The sequence below is a fragment of the Macrobrachium nipponense genome, chromosome 1, assembly GCF_015104395.2.
Source record: "Macrobrachium nipponense isolate FS-2020 chromosome 1, ASM1510439v2, whole genome shotgun sequence".
In the NCBI taxonomy this organism is placed as follows: Eukaryota; Metazoa; Arthropoda; class Malacostraca; order Decapoda; family Palaemonidae; genus Macrobrachium; species Macrobrachium nipponense.
The window spans coordinates 118,426,404-118,443,981 of record NC_087200.1 but is presented as its reverse complement, the minus strand read 5'-3'; the positions used below and the strand labels follow the sequence as shown (position 1 = coordinate 118,443,981).

The 17,578-nt window shown below is 40.7% G+C and overlaps 1 protein-coding gene across 1 annotated transcript in view; it reads right to left on the bottom strand.

Moving 5' to 3' along the window:
- LOC135219580 (5'-3' exoribonuclease 2 homolog) overlaps window positions 1-17,578 on the bottom strand; it is a gene marked incomplete in the record, with an annotated part of 341,454 nt that overhangs the window by 127,696 nt on the left and 196,180 nt on the right. Inside the window, 1 exon segment of the mRNA XM_064256465.1 lies at window positions 11,806-11,962. Coding sequence (XP_064112535.1) covers window positions 11,806-11,962 — 157 coding nt within the window.

The window sequence follows — 17,578 nt, the reverse complement described above, 5'->3', positions numbered from 1 at the left end:
GCATATGATTTTCGCCTCTGACCTTCAGATTTGTTACGCCAGGGCAATTTATCCCGAAAATAACAATTTTTCAAATTCTATCTCCTCCCTTGATATTTAATATTAAGACCTGGGATTACTACCATATATAGACCTGATGTAGACCTCCAATCGAATGGGGAGTTTTTTTTCTAAGTCATTTTTTTGCTAGATATGAATTTTTCAATATGGTAAAAAAACAAAATCTATAAATCAGAAAAAAAAAAAAAAAAGACAAAAATTGGAAAAAAGGGCTCTATTTGATTGTTCTATAATGTCTTTCTGAGTTATATACCAAATTCCAATGTTATAGCTTTAAAACTAAGTGAGAAGATAGATTTTGAAGGTCAATAAGTATAGTTTTGAGATACGGGCGTTCAAACTTTTCCTTCGTATTTCTATAAAGACAATGTTAATAAATAATGATTATTATGAATGTATATTTCTTTTTTTGTGTATTATAAATAAACAAAACTATTTTATTTATCATAATTTAATCATAAATGATGATCCCTTTGCTCATATATTGCAGCCCGGGGCACTGCTTGAGGCAAGATGGGGCACTCCTTCCTACGCAATTCTCTCTCTCCCCTTCACTAACTCGGCTTATTTACAGTGAATTTTCTTCTTCTGTATGTTAGCGAGATGTTTTCCTTGTATTTTCCTTTTTGGCATGATGAAATTCTTGCCGAAACAAAGATAAACAAACGTAAATGGAAGAGAATGTCAGAGGTGAAACTCGAAGGTGTACTCTCTTTTTACAAAGACAATTTAATAAATCATGATTATTATGAATTTCATATTCCATTTTGGGTATTAAAAAACCAAAACTTTGTTATTTATCATAAATGAAGATCTCTTTGTTCAAAGATCGTAGCCTTGGGCACAGTGCGACGTGTGCTGTCAGGCAAGACGGGGGCGTTACTAAGCAACCCTTACTATGCAACCCTCCCCTCTCTCTTCACTAACTACGCGTATAGTATGATATTCTGTAATAATACTTGAGCGATTTTTCTTCGTCTGTATGCTAGCGAGATGTTTTCCTTGTCTTTTCCTCATTGGCATGATGAAATTCTTGCCGAAACATACATAAACATACGTAAAGGCAAGAGAATGTCAGAGGTGAAATGGAACGTGTAGACTACTTGAAGTCTGTGATCGCACTAAATCATGACTGGACTTGGTAGCTGAGCCTGAAGTCTCCTTATCGACTCGGGGAATGTTTACAGATGCCATTTCTCCCAATTTCTTTGACAATAATTATCAAAATTTACGATAATAGAAGAAATATTGCATTTTCTTGTACGGATCAATGTTTTAGGCTTATTGAGTTACGTTAACTAATTACCCTGTAACTACATAAGTAAGAGAAATTTTGACGAAATATTTCATATACGTATTCTCAATTGCCATATGAAGTCCATGAATTTTTTCATGACCTTGCATTTTTCGCCCTATACCACCATATATAGGGGTTCCGGCCGGCCCCCTTAAAGTTGACAGAAGGTTGAAATTTTGGCACTTATCGTGATTTATATGAAAATATTTCAAAATTGGTAAAAGCTACAACCATGAGTTGTTTTTGTTGTATTCTACATGAAATTGCGCACATTTTCATATATAAAACTCTATGTAATGGCTAATATAAAACGGGGCAAACATTACAACAAACTGGCAAAAGAAATTTTGATTTTTTCGGCAGTTACCTCGTAGACGTAATGAAAAGGTTTTTTCAAAAATTCATCATAAATCAAAATATTGTGCTAGAGACTTCCAATTTATTGCAAAATGAAGGTAAATGATTGAATATTACTAATATGTAAAAGTTTTAGCTTACAATTGCGTTTTTCGACCATTTCGGTCGAGTCGAAGTTGACCGAAGGTTGAAATTTTGGCACATCGTGATTTGTATGAAAATATTTCAAAACTAATAGAAGCTACAACCATGGGTTGTTTTTTGTTGTATTCTACATGAAATTGTGCACATTTTCATATGTAAAACTTTATGTAACTGCTAATATAAAACGGTGCAAACATTACGACAAAGGGACAAAAGAATTTCTGATTTTTTTGGCTGAGTTACGGACTTAAGGAAGTTTTTTTTCAATAATTCACCATAAATCGAAATATTGTGCTAGAGACTTCCAATTTATTGCAAAATGAAGGTAAATGATTGAAAATTACTAGAATGAAAGAGTTTTAGCTTATAATTGCATTTTTCGTCCATTTCGTTCGAGTCAAAGTTGACCGAAGGTTGATATTTTGGCACTTATCGTTATTTATATGAAAATATTTCAAAACTGATAAAAGCTACAACCATGGCTTGTTTTTTTCGTTGTATTCTACATGAAATTGCACACATTTTCATATATAAAACTTTATGGGATGGCTAATATATAACGGTGTAAACAGTACGACAAACTGATGAAAGAATTTCTGAGATTTTCGGCAGTGACCACGCGTGGACGTTAGGAAAAATGATATTGTCATGATACATTAAAGTTTGTTCATACTTACCTGACAGATATATATATAGCTGCATTCTCCAAAGTCCGACAGAATTTCAAAACTCCCGGCACACGCAGTGGGCGGCCAGGTGGTTAGTACCCATTCCTGCCGCTGGGAGGCGGGTATCAGGAACCATTCCCATTTTCTATTCAGATTTTCTCATACCAATGTCCCCTGAGGGGAGTTGGGTGGGTACTTAATTATATATATCTGCCAGGTAAGTATGAACAAACTTTATTGTATCATGACAATATCACTTTGTTCATGAAACTTACCTGACAGATATATATATAACTGAATCCCACCATTGGAGGTGGGAAGGGACAGAATAGAAGGATTTAGGAAACAAATTACATGCAGATGATTGACATCTTGGTTCCTTACCTGTTAGCATAGCTGACTTCGTGATTACTGTCACCCAAGTCTGCTTCTGCTTTACTAGTCTCCAGTATAGCTGGCGAGTTCTAGATGATCTATCAACGGGAGCGTGACCACAATGTGACTAGACCATATTGACCATACTCTGAGGGCAACGAAGCTAAAAACCACCACCTGACCTAACCTATCAAAGTTAGTCCCATATAACTTCTAGGCTAAAGAAAGGGAAGGCCGCCTCAAGCGACCGACCCTTCAACCGTAAATCAACACAATAAAATTAAAAGCACACCTAACCTTTTTCTATAGGATAGGATTCGTGCTGCTTCCTGCCCCCAATATTATGTCTGCGGATATGTATGGTCCTAGCGACTCGCAGTTCTCATATGCCGTCTTCACATCCCGCAGGTAGTGTGAAGCGAACACAGAGTTGCTTCGCCAAAATGTAGCACTTAGGATATCGCTGAGTGCCATATTCTTTTGAAACGCCATTGAGGTTGCGACAGCTCTTACCTCATGGGCTTTTACTTTCAAAAGTTGCAGATCACCATCTGGACAGGATGAATGGGCCTCCCTGATGGTGCTTCTGAAAAAGAATGCCAGTGCGTTTTTTGACATTGGAAAGTCTGGTCTCTTAACGGAGCACCACAGATTTTCCGAAGGACCCCGACAGTTTTTAGTTTTTTCCAAATAAAACTTGAGAGCCCTGACTCTCTCTGGCTCTCGTCCAATGATCTCTGCTAACCCCTTGATCTCAAAGCTCTTCGGCCAGGGGTTAGACGGATTTTCGTTCTTCACTAAGAAGGAAGGGCTCAGGGAACACACTGCATTGTGTCCTCTGAAGCCCACATGTCTACTTATTGCTTGAATTTCACTAACCCTCTTCGCTGTGGCCAGAGCGGTTAGGAAAATCGCCTTTCTTGTAACGTCTTTCAACAAGGCAGCATGCAGAGGTTCAAAAGGACTTGACATTAGAAACTTCAGAAGTACGTCTAAGTTCCATGATGGGACCTTAGGCTGCGGTACTTTTGAGGTTTCAAAGGACCTCAAAAGATCGTGAAGGTCTTTATTGTTTGTCAGGTCTAACCCTCTGTGGCGGAGGACAGCTGACAACATACTTTTGTATCCCTTAATCGCGGGCACCGCAAGCCTGTCCACATTTCTCAGATGCAGGAGGAAATCAGTGACCTGGTTCACAGAGGTCGTGGAGGAGGAAATACCTTTCTTCCTGCACCACTTCCTGAAGACAGCCCACTTAGATTGATAAACTGCTCGAGAGGAAGCTCTTCTAGCGTTGGCAATAGCTTTTGCCACCGGTCTTGAAAAACCTCTCGCTCTGACCAACTATTGGATAGTCTGAACGCAGTCAGACTCAGAGCGGAGAGGTTTCCGTGGTACCTCTTAAAGTAGGGCTGTCTGAGTAGATCGGCTCTTTCTGGAAGGGTCCTTGGGAAGTCTACTAGGAGAGACATGACCTCCGTGAACCAGTTGCTTGAAGGCCAAAACGGGGCGATTAGTGTCATTCTCGCTCCCATAGACGCCGCAAACTTCCTGATTACTTCTCCTAAAAGTTTGAACGGGGGAAAGGCGTAGACGTCCATTCCCGTCCAGTCCCAAAGGATGGCATCTATTGCTTTTGCTCCCGGGTCGAGAACCGGCGAGCAATAAAGAGGAGGCCTTTTCGTTTTCGAATTTGCGAAGAGGTCTACTAACGGACGCCCCCATAGTCTCCACAACTCTTGGCAGACCTCTAGGTGAAGAATCCATTCTGTGGCAAGCAGTTGATGTTGGCGGCTGAGAAGATCCGCCCAGACATTTTGTACTCCTGAAACGAACCTTGTCAGGATTATTATGTTCCAAGCTTTTGCCCACAGGAGGATGTCTCTTGCTATCTCGAACAGGGACCGAGTGTGTCCCCCCCCCTGTTTTTTTATGTATGCGAGAGCTGTGGTATTGTCCAAGTTGATCTGGACAACTCGGCCCACCACTCGTTCCTCGAAGAATTGGAGAGCTAACCGAATAGCTTCCAACTCCTTTAGGTTTATGTGCCAGGACCTCTGTTCCCCTCTCCAGAGGCCTGACACTTCCTCCTTGCCCAGTGTTGCTCCCCAGCCCGCCATTGATGCGTCTGAGAACAACACTAGGTCGGGGCTCATAAGGCGGAGGGACAGTCCTTCTGAAAGTTTGACTGGATCTTGCCACCACTTCAGGTGATCCTTGACCGATTGAGAAATTTTCAAAGTCGTGTCTAGGTCTTGCTTGTCTTTCCAGTTTTCTGCTAGAAAAAACTGGAGCGGCCTGAGGTGCAGCCTCCCCAGGGAAACAAACTTCTCCAGCGAGGAAATGGTTCCCAGCAGACTCATCCATTCCTTCGCCGAGCATGTCTCCTTCCCTAAGAAAACCGACACTTTTTCTAAGCATTTCTGCTGACGTTCCCGGGATGGAAAAGCTTGAAAAGCCACTGAATCCATCTGAATCCCCAGATATCCATCTGAATCCCCAGATATACGATGGACTGCGTGGGGATCAGATGGGACTTTTCGTAATTGACTAGTATGCCTAGGGCCTTCGTCAGCTGTAACGTTGTGTGAAGGTCCTCCAGACACCTTGCCTCCGAAGACGATCTGATTAGCCAGTCGTCTAGGTAAAGCGAGACCCTTATTTTTGATAGGTGAAGCCATTTTGCCACATTTCGCATGAGAAGAGTGAATACCATCAGCGCTGTACTTAGTCCGAAGCATAGAGCCTTGAACTGGAAAACCTATCCCTTCAAGACGAACCTCAGGAACTTTCTTGATTGAGGATGAATCGGGATGTGGAAGTACGTATGTGTCTTGGAGATCCAATGACACCATCCAGTCTCCTGGTCTTAAAGCCCTTAGTACAGACTGGGACGTTTCCATCCTGAACTTTTCTTTTCTCACGAAAAGGTTCAATCTGCTGACGTCCAGGACAGGTCTCCATCCCCCAGACTGCTTCGGAACCAGGAACAACCTGTTGTAGAAGCCTGGGGAATCTAACGTTAGCACTTCTTCTACGGCTCTCTTCTCTAACATTTGATCTAAAAGATCGAGCAATATCTGTTGCTTCTCCGGCTGGTATGAGGGCGACAGGTCTATGGGCTTCGTGCTCAATGGAGGTGTCGAGAGGAAAGGGATCTTGTAACCTCTCTTGATTATATCGAGGTACCAGGTGTCCGTCCTTCTTATTCTCCATGCATGAGCAAAAAATGCGAGTCTTGCTCCGACCGGTGTCTGAAGGGCAGAAATGTCAATTTTTTCCTCTGGTTTTTGAGGAGACCTTGCCTCTAGAGAACCCCCTTCCTCGAGGAAAAGCTCTCGAGGAAGGTCCTCCACGAAAGGGCTTAAACTTCTTCTTGGGGACTTGTGTGGCTAAGGTAGAAGCCTGGGCTGCAGGACGTCTGGAAGACTGGGTCAAGAGGTCCTGCGTTGCCTTTTCCTGCAGGTTAATTGACAGATCTTTTACCATGGACTGTGGGAAAAGATGTGAAGAAAAAGGGGCGAACAACAATTCTACCCTCTGCGCAGGAGAGACTGATTTTGCTGCAAAACTGCAGTATAGAGCTCTTTTCTTCAGGAGTCCGGTAGCAAAATGGGATGCCAGTTCATCAGAGCCATCCCTTACTGCCCTATCCATACATGCTAACACGCTGGATAACTCTTCCAATGAAATAGAGTCTGGGCTTCTGGATTGTAAGTCCAGGGCCCCCAAGCACCAATCCAGGAAGTTAAATACTTCCAAAGTCCTGAAGATCCCTTTCAGATGGTGATAAATTTCCGACATGGTCCAGGAAACTTTAGCCAATGAAAGGTACGACCTCCTCGGAGCATCAACTAAGTTAGCGAAGTCCCCTTGGGAGGAAGACGGAGCTTTCAATCCCGCTTCCTCTCCAGTTTCGTACCAGATTCCTGCTCTCCCGCTTAGCCTCGATGGAGGAAGAGCAAAGGAAGTGTTGCCTTTCCCCTTCCTGGGGTCCATCCAATCTTGAATTCTTTTAAATGCTCTCTTCGCAGAGAGCGAAGTGGCCATTTTAACGAAGCCAGGTGCTTTCCTGGTTTTCGATGAGGCTAACTGTGAAGGCGGAGAGCAAGGAACCGGTACCTGAAACTTATCGGGAAACAAGTGTTTTAGGAGGTGAGTTAACGTCTTATAATCCGAGGTGGATGACGTTATCGGCTCTTCATCGTCCGCAGGACGAGAGTCACTAGACGATTCTCCTTCTTCTCTAGTAATAGCAGACGTGTCCTTAAAAGACCGTGATGTAATCAATCCCTGAGGCCCTGTTCGCAAGAGGGTGCCTCTGTCTGAAGAAGGGTTAGAAGTAGAAATTCGGGTCTGTTTCACCGCTAATTTCGACACTTTAAGTTCCTGGAAGGGAACGTCCTGCGGAACCTCCTGAAGAGTATTGTCTTTATGCGTAAGGCGTCCATCATTCCTAGCTTCCTGACGCTTAGGACTTATATGATCTTCAAAGGCGTCCTTCCGAGCGTCCTGGAGAGAGTCCCGATGCGTAGGACACAGAGCGTCCTCTGAAGCGTCTTCACGAGCGTCCTGGCGAGTGCCTCGATGAGTAGGACGTCGAATGTCATTGGAAGCTTCCTCAAAAGCGTCCTGATTAACGTATCGAAAAGCAGGACGTCGAGCGTCTTTAACATTATCCTCGTTAACGTCCTGGTGATCGTCTAGATGTACAGGACGTCTATCTTGCATAGAACGTCGTGCATATCCAGAGACGTCCTTACGAGGGTCTTGATCTTGGCGAGCCTCGCTCTGTTCTTGACTTGTGCGAGTGGCAAACTTCGATCGATGAGACTTCTGGACGTTCACGACCTCCTGACAAAGACGACGGCCGCCTGTGCGACAACTTGCGTCTTTGTCACGTTCGTCTATACTCCTAGACGCTCTCTCAAAAGGAACGCTTGCGCGTTCTCGAATGAGTCGGCTGGATCTAGAAGGCGACGAAGAGGTTGACGAACGAGGAGAGGGAGCAGGGGACTGCCTGGTTCTCTTGACAGGCAGCCACCAATCCTTTCTCTGACGACAGGGTTCTGCCTCTCTCTTTGCAAAGTAGGACGCCAACTGTTTTTGCATATTCATAAGTATCTCCCTTGACGGAGAAGATTCCTGATCAGGAGGAGGACTAATCCTGTGAGAGGAAGACGGGCGAGGGGATGCCTTCTCCTTCGTCTCAGGGACAAATTTAGAGCGACTTGAGCGCTCAAAAGCGTCCTCCTCTGATGAAGTCCTGGTCCTCTTCTGTGGTGGGAAGTCTTCAAAATATTCAGGAGATGATTGAAAAGTAGGTTGAGAGGGAGGACATGAAGCGTCCTCTTCTCTAAAACCTCTCTTAAGAGGGCGACAAGGACGACGGCCGCCTGTGCGACATCTTGCGTCCTTGCCGCTCTCCTCGTGAGAGGTCCTCCGAGTGCTCCAACCCCGGTGGGGGGAGGACGCCTTGGAGGAGGAGAAACATTCTCAAAGGATTCGTGCACGCGCATGATCCTTGGCAGCCTGGGAAGCGTCCACAGGTTCTGCCGAAGGGACGTCAGACCGGTGTTTAGTTCCCGTAACCCTCCTTCGGCTTTCGACTTGCCCACTCCCTATGTCCTGGGAGTCCGACAGAGGTCTAGACCTGGAGGCATTATGGGATCTATCTGACACCCCCTCCACAACACTAGATGCACCAACACTTTCATTGCACTTCAACACATCTGATTGTAGCGTGAGCACTTTTGACTCCAGAGCACGAATAGACTGCATGATCGTAGAGAGTACGTTTCCTTCTGTAGACACCTCCTGATTGTCCGAAGGCAATATTACGGGGGTTAGGTTTAAAAAAATCTACAGGGGGGTTCGCTGGAGATAAATCATTACCCTGGCTTCTATTAATTGAAGCACTCCTGGAGGAAGACCTCCTGATTCTATCACGCTCAAGTTTTCATATATAAGAATCATACGCCTTCCACTCAAGATCAGTCAAATCCTCACACTCGATGCATCCATCGTTCAACAAACAAACATGACCTCGACATTTCGTGCACACAGAATGAGGGTCTACCGAAGCTTTCGGTAGCCTCACCTTACATTCTTCCACACCACACCCCCTGAAACTAGTAGAACTAGATCCAGACATCTTATTAAAGAAAAGTCAAAGCCAAAATCCAAATCAAACCACTATTGCGTATGCCAAGCCACCAATCCAGTCAAAAACCAAAAGTCAATCAGGATACTCAAGGCAAATAAGAAGTTTTCAAAATCCTAGGGGGAGGTGCTGGAAACAGTTGTTTACAGCACCGGCGACAGAGAAAAATCTGAATAGAAAATGGGAATGGTTCCTGATACCCGCCTCCCAGCGGCGGGAATGGGTACTAACCACCTGGCCGCCCACTGCGTATGCCGGGAGTTTTGAAATTCTGTCGGACTTCGGAGAATACAGCTATATATATGTCAGGTAAGTTTCATGAACAAAAATTTTTTTTTTTCAAAAATTCACCATAAATCGAAATATTATGCTAGAGACTTCCAATTTGTTGCAAAATGAAGGTAAATGATTGAATATTACTAGAATGTAAGAGTTTTAGCTTACAATTGTGTTTTTCGACCATTTCAGTCAAGTGAAAGTTGACAGAATGAAATTTTGGCAATTATCATTATTTATATGAAAATATTTCAAAACTGATAAAAGCTACAACCATGGGTTGTTTTCAGTTGTATTCTACATGAAATTGCACACATTTCCATATATAAAACTCTATGTAATGGCTAATATAAAATGGTGCAAAATTTACAACAAAGCGACAAAAGAATTTCCGAGAAGTGTCGCTGATGCTTTTTAGTGCGAGAAGAAAGAAATTCGTGCATGCGCGCCTGGGTAACGCTTGTAAACAAAACAACAGCTTGATCCGTGAACTCCCAGCATCCCTCAAGGCGCGTGATTCAAAATTTTTTGTCAAGTCGGCCTATAACTATTTTTCCGCGAATATTTAAAAAAAACTTTTTTGAGTCGACGTATTTTAAGTCAATTAAGCCAACATAAAATGCATTCGATAGGTGTTTAAGGGTTAAATTTTACCAGATGTGTCAAAAAATCCACAGGCCCAGATATGTAAAAAAAAAAAAATAAATAAAAATAGTTTGTTTTCCTTGTCCATTTTTGTTCTCTTTATCTAAAATATGAAGAACGGTATTATTTATGTACTCTGAAAAAAGAGGCTGCAAGATGGACAATGAAATGAACACAGCACAACCCAAGGCTTGGGAAAAAGCTAGTACGAAAGGAAGGCCAAATTGGCTTTTGCAGCAGCAAAGAAAGGACTGAACAAGACCCAAGTGCAGCCAAAGACATAGCAATGTCTGGAAACAATGGAGCCAATGAGTATACATGCAGACCCTTGGAGACAGTAGCATAATAAATAATTCTATTATGAGACATGGGCAAGAAGGCACTATTTTTTACCCAAGATCCTCAAAACCACAGTGCCTTCACCACACTGCAAGAGTGACAAGCGAACCCTCCAGTGGAGAAGAACAAAGGGATAAGTGGTCCTCCAGAAACAGACACATGGGAGAAACAACTGAAGGAGGCCTATAGCAACCATGCAGCAAAGGTTCAAAAGTATTAAGAGGAGGCCTCATCTGAAGATATGCATTAGGAGGCCTTCCCTGTTGGGAAATGACAAGCCATTCACCTGCAAAATGAAGATGAAAGGCATCTTTGACCAAAGAAAAACAAATGTTCTTTAAAAAAAAACTGTGCAAATCTTGCAAATCAAGGCAGGTGAATTCTTGCCCATACAGAAAAAAAGACATAACAAAAGAGGGTCCTGAGAAATGGGCAATAAAATTGAGCTGCAGGATTTTCCACTACAGCCAGCACAAGTTTGCAGTGGAATGTGAATTTATATAACAAACAAAAATTTCTCATGCAAAAAAGTAAAACCATTTTGTTACTATTATTATTCACAAGATGAACCCTCTTCATAAGGAACAACACCACAGGGGACCACTAACTTGAAATTCTGTGGGCCACTGACTTGAAATTAAAGCTTCCAAACAATATGGTGTTCATTAGGAAGAAGTAAGAGGAGGTAAAGGGAAATACAGAAAGAAGATATCTTACTTATTAAAATTGATGAAACAATACGCTAATAATCAATAAAGACAAAAATGTAACTAACCATAGAGCTAAAGTTAACATCAATGAAAGGGGAAAACCAGAAATAAGCTCAAGTAAACTAAATTTAAGCAAAAAAAGAACCCCAGTAACTTTACATTAATAGCAAGATTATACAACACAATCCTTTCAATAACAAGAATGAACTGAAATAGCATAAAATTAAAAAGCAATTAAGCAACACATGAACTGAAATAACCTAAGATAAAATGAAGCAACTAGTAATAAAAAAGCAGCTAAAGCAACTAGTAATAAAAAAGCAGCTGAGTCATAAATACTGGAGTGATAATGATGGAATGAAAAAAGGGAATTTGGCTAATCACAGTTATGAGACTGATGTGACAAAAATAATGAAATGATAATGCCCTGGGAATGAATAATAGCAAGACACATGACAAAACTGTGGAGCTGTAAGTCCTGGAGAGAATGCAGCACTACAAGAGGCCAAAGTCACCAAGCTGAATGAACAGTGGTAGCTTCTTGTTGAAATGGGGGTTTTCTGAATGTGTGCGGTGGCTTTTCCTCAACCTGAATGTTTTGCCTTTTGCGCCTGGACATGTTCTGCAGAGTGAAATGCTTTTTTATGATGAACATGCAGTATTAACACAGCATGGCTATGCAAACTGTTCATAAACAAATTCTAGGGGTCAAATCAAATAAGGCTTTGTATCGGTTTCATACCTAGAAGGTGGTGAAGGAATTCAACCTACCTCTGTATCAAAATTCATTCCCATGCGGTACATGTCACACAGCTGAGTATATGCTGCATGTTTGCAACTAACGTACATTCGAGCATCACCTCTCTTGTTTCGCCTTATCTCTTCATCACTAAGTAATGGGTAAACTTCCTCAAGGGCACGCTTTAATCTGGAAGTAAATAAGTGTAAAATCAAATTAAGAACAAAAACCTTGTGACTTTCACTTAATGGCAAGTTTAACTGAAAACACAATCCTAACATAGAAAACCTGAAACCAGAATCTAAAAAAACCAGATGCGGGCTTAAATACGTTCTTTCTACTGTCTCATTAAGTATTGTTTTTTTTTATTGTAAGTTCTGATAAATATGACAAATTTTCTAAGACAATTTGTATTTTTCATAGCTACAAACCTGAGGTCATAACAATAGGATCCTTTCTAGTGCCTAGGTGGATCCGGTTAAAAAACAGATGAAAGCAAGGAATCTTGTGATATCAGGCAACGCATGCGTAGATTGGGTGAAGAATGGTCAAAGACCATTCATTCACCTACACCAACACGTCAGTCTTTTCTTAACCACCTAGGCGAGTGTAGTGGTTAAACTCTCTTGGCTTTTACCCGGTTCATTGCCCGTTTCGCTTGTGTTTAGTGTGTGTGTGTTTGATGATATTATGGCTGCTTCTCCTCCTTCTCGGCCTCGTCAACATGTGTGTGGCCTGGAATTCCAGGTTCTCCGTGTTCTCGTTTTTTGGCTTTGACTGCGACCGATCCACACATCACATGTAGCAAGTGCCGTTCTAATTTTTTGTAATATAACAAATCCTTGCACGGAATGCTAGGCATGGCCTAAAGAGCAGCGGAAGTCGTTTTATAGCAAGAGAGAGCATCGGAGGGTTTCGACTCTTCCTTCTTGGGAAGGTTTTTCACCTCTTCCCGATGCTTCGTCTCCTGCAGTATCCAACCCCCTTGGTATAATGTTGTTCCTGTGTCTCCTTCCTTTCCTTCCATTGATTCGTCGCTGGAAGTATCGGGAGGCCACCAGGTTGATTTTTGTAATGTTGCCCTTTCTTCTTCGGGAGTTAATTTGATTCCCAGGAGGGGGGAGGCTTTTTCACCATTCTCATTTATTCCAAAGTCGGAGGCGTCCAAGATAGCAGCAATTTGGAAGACGCTCGGGTTGGGGGTACCCCGTCCTTGGAGAGGTTGCTTGCACACTTTATGGAAGCTCGTTATCCCCCTCCTCAGGCTGGCCAGACCATCCCCCCCTCTTCCCGGCCTCATCTTCGTGGGTAGCCGAGGTCAGCAATCTTGTATTGCTCCGCCAGTGACTGTTGGGCTTCTTCGATTTTTAATAAGTTTTCTTCAATACTTGTCATGGGTAGTGATTATTGTGGAAAAGAAGGGTACTAAAAAAATATTTTCATAATAAAATTTAACTATTTTCATAATAAAATTAAGTTTCAGATACTTATCAAGTAATAATTACAAAGCTATAGTTTCACACTCTCTCAACAGCCTTTATTTAAGAATTTGTGGCAGTGTTTTGATAGTTTAGTGTAGGTGACAAGTCCCGACCACTAACAGGAACAGTGAAAAGGACTTGGCAGAAAACCTCGTTCTGTTAGTGTCCTTATGTACATCTGAGGGGCGGAGGGCAGGCTCTGATTCTGTAATTACTTGGTAAGTATATATGAAGCAATTTTATGTAAATAACATTTTCACATGAGTAACTTACCAAGTAATTACATAGCTGAATCGCACATTGGATGGAGGGAGATACATAGACATATACTCCAAAACATTAATGAATGGTAATGACTTTGAAATAAATAAGTTGTTAGCATTGAAACAATCCTTCTTGTTTCCTTATCTGGTAAGAGAGCTACGTACTTCTGGTGAAACCTGCTTCTGTTTGGTGCTTATCATAACCCTTAAATGCCGAAGGGGTATAATAAAAATCGTCTCCCTTATGTCGAGGCGGTCTTGGAGTGAGCGCCAAAGCGGAAAAAATATTTTTTTTTAAAAAACCACAGCACGCTTAGTTTTCAAGATTAAGAGTTCATTTTTGGCTCCTTTTTTGGTCATTGCCTGAAGTTTAGTATGCAACCATCAGATATTAAAAAAAATTTCATTATCATATATAAATAATGCGATACATGATAGCACGAAAAGAAAATTTCATATATAATTATATTCAAATTGCACTGTGAGCAAAACGGTTAAAGCTAACAAGTTAATTTTTTGTTGTTGATTGTACACTAAATTGTGATCATTTTGGTATATAACACATTATAAAACAATCAAAGCAACACAGAGAAAATATTATCACAAAAAGGATGCATGAATTCGTAACGAGCGGACGTAAAAGTTTTTTTCAAAAAATCACCATAAATCTAAATATTGTTCTAGAGACTTCCAATTTCTTTCAAAATGAAGACAAATGATTGAATATTACTATACTGTAAGAGTTTTAGCTTACAATTGCAGTTTTCGACCATTTCGGACGAGTTAAAGTTGACGAATGTAGAATTTTTTTTTTTTCATATGCAAATATTTCAAAAATGAGAAAAGCTACAACCTTCAATTATTTTTTGTTGTATTCTACATAAAATTGCACACATTTCCATATATAAAACTCTATGAAACACCTAATATGAAACAGAGCAAATATTCCGAGAAAGCGACGTACGCATCTCAGAGATTTGCGGCAGAGAATCCGCGCGTAGAGGGAAGGAAAGTTTTTTTTTTTTTTTTTTTTTTTTTTAAATTCACCATAAATCTAAATATTGTGCCAGACTTTGAATTTGTTTCAAAATGAAGATAAATGACTGAATATTACTAAACTGTAAGATTTTTAGCTTAAAATTGCGTTTTTCGACCATTTCGGTAGGGTCAAAGTTGACCGAACGTGTTTTTTTTCTATTTTATCATGATTTATATGCAAATATTTCAAAAATGAGAAAAGCTACAACCTTCAATTATTTTTAGTTGTATTCTACATAAAATTGCGCACATTTTCATATATAAAACTTTATGTAACAGCTAATTCAAAATGGTGCAAACATTACGACAATTGCACGTATGATTTTTTCGGAAGAGTTACAGGGCAGACGTAAGGAAAATGTTTTTTTTTTTTTCATAAATTCACCATAAATCAAAATAATTTGCTAGAGACTTCCAATTTGTTGCAAAATTAAGATAAATGATTGAATATTAGTAGAATATAAGAGTTTTAGCTTACAATTGCGTTTTTTGACCATTTCGGTCGAGTCAAAGTTGACCGAAGGTTGAAATTTTGGCACTTATCATTATTTATATGAAAATATTTCAAAACTGATAAAAGCTACAACCATGGGTTGTTTTTAGTTGTATTGTGCATGAAATTGCGCACATTTCCATATATAAGACTTTATGTAATGGCTAATTTACAATGGTGCAAACATTATGACAATCGCACGTATGATTTTTTCGGAAGAGTTAACGCGCGGACGTAAGGAAAATGTTTTTTTTCATAAATTCACCATAAATCGAAATATTATGCTATAGACTTCCAATTTGTTGCAAAAGGAAGGTAAATGATTTAATATTACTAAAATATAAGAGTTTTAGCTTACAATTGCGTTTTTTGACCATTTCGGTAGAGTCAAAGTTGACCGAAGGTTGAAATTTTGGCACATCGTTATTTATATGAAAATATTTCAAAACTGATAAACGCTACAATCATGAGTATTCATTTTGTTGTATTCTACATGAAATTGCGCACATTTTCATATATAATACTCCATGTAACGGCTAATTTAAAATGGTGCAAAAATTATGTCAGTGACAAAATAATTTTTGAGATGTGTCACTGATACTTTTTAGTGCGATAAGAAAGAAATTCGCGTTGCGCGCCTGCGTAACAATTGTTAACAAAACAACACCTTGATCCGTGAACTCCCAGCATCCCCTAAGGCGCGTGATTCAAAAGTTTTTGGCTGGTAGGCCTATAAGTATTTTTCCGCGAATTTTTAAAAAACTTTTCTATGTCGACGTAAAATACGTCCAATCGGCACCCAACAAAGGGTTAACCTGTCGGTTGCATGGCAGTCGAGTCGTGGGGCACCTCTACTTAAGTGGGAGTTTTGCAGCAAAAAATAGGAATGATGGCTAGCAAAGCATAAAGTGCCCTTGCCCTGGGTGCTGTGCCAATATACAAAACAACCAGACAACTCTGTTACCTAAAATAAAAAACCAAAACCCATCCACTGAAACTTGTGGGTATTCCAGGTACATTGTACCCCCAGCTCCTTAAAACTCGATGCGTACCTTACTTCAAGGCGAAGAGAACTAGGATTAATTCCTGTGCTTCCTCACCCAATACCAAGCCAGTCACTGATAACAGTCCGAAGGCACTGCAATGACAAACTGTTTTTCAAATACAAGCAGTCCTCGGTTATCAGCAATCCGGTTTTATGGCAATTGTCTAGAACGACAAAAACTGAATTTTTGGTGCCAATCCCAACTTATCTGGGGATTGGCACATCGGCACTGTTATCATCGATTTTCAGTTATCGTCACAACATTGGGATTGGAATCAACCCCCCGCCCCCAATAACTGGGGACTGCCTGTAGTTAGATGAGAGATGAGAAGATTGATTTGCACTTCCAGTAGGTCAATTGCAGGACGGCAGTAAGGAACATAGAGTGCCTGAAAGCTGATGAGGTAGAGACTGCCCTGAGCGCGCCTCAGAAATTGAGTCCCTCAGGAAAAAGGACAATGCTTCCTTAGTTAAAAGAGCGAGACAGGTTCTTAATATAACACCAGAAGGTAATGTGTGGCCCTCTGATCTCAGTTCTGTTCAGGTTATTACCTAAAAAACTTAACCTAACCCGAAGAGTATTTCAGATAACGCACAAACTTCTGTTGAGGGCAAATGAAAAGTATCAGACGCAACATGATCAGCGATTCCGCACACAAATGTCTAAGATACAAATAGGGGATAGGATCTATTTGAAAAGACTGCAACCAAAGAAACAAACTTAAGCCCGCCTATTTAGGTCCGTACCGTGTGAAAGAAATTAAAAACGACACCGGTGATAAAGCATATTAAGACCAGTGCCCAGGCCGAGTACCACTTATCACACATGCATCCCATCAGAGAAGATGTCCTGATGTGGCATCTGAACAAACCGGTCCCTTCATTTCCGGGAATGCCTGGTTACCTGGGAGAGGAGAGTGAAGATGATGTACGGTGCGCTCGACGTGCATACGGACGAAGGTCGCAAATATTGGTGTCATGTTCTAAAGTATGAACATTATTCTAAACGTATCTTTGCACCAACCTGCCGTGTCCCTTTTATATCTTTTATTTTGATTTTGTGATGATACCTTTTCATAAATAAATTGAGACAAATCATACTTTCTATTTCCTTATTGTGTTTGTACAAATTCTTTGGTCTTGATGATTGATAGTAATCCGTTTATTTTATTGCTTTTTTTTCTAACTACAGGTTTCTGTACTATCTGTTTATTATTTTTTGAACTGCAGGTTTTTGTGCTCCAATTTAAAGAAGAATGTAATGTGTTTAATGTGATATGAAATTTATTATTTCATTGATTCTTACATAATTTCTTTTTTTATTAAAGAACATGTTTACAATGTGATGCGTGGAATTCAGAACAGACTGTAAATTGCCAATTGTAAGCACGCAATTTGACCCTGGCTTGCTAAGTTTGGTTTATATTCTACATGATTTATTAATAACGTTTCTAATAACATTTCAGTCAGTAAGGTACTCAATTA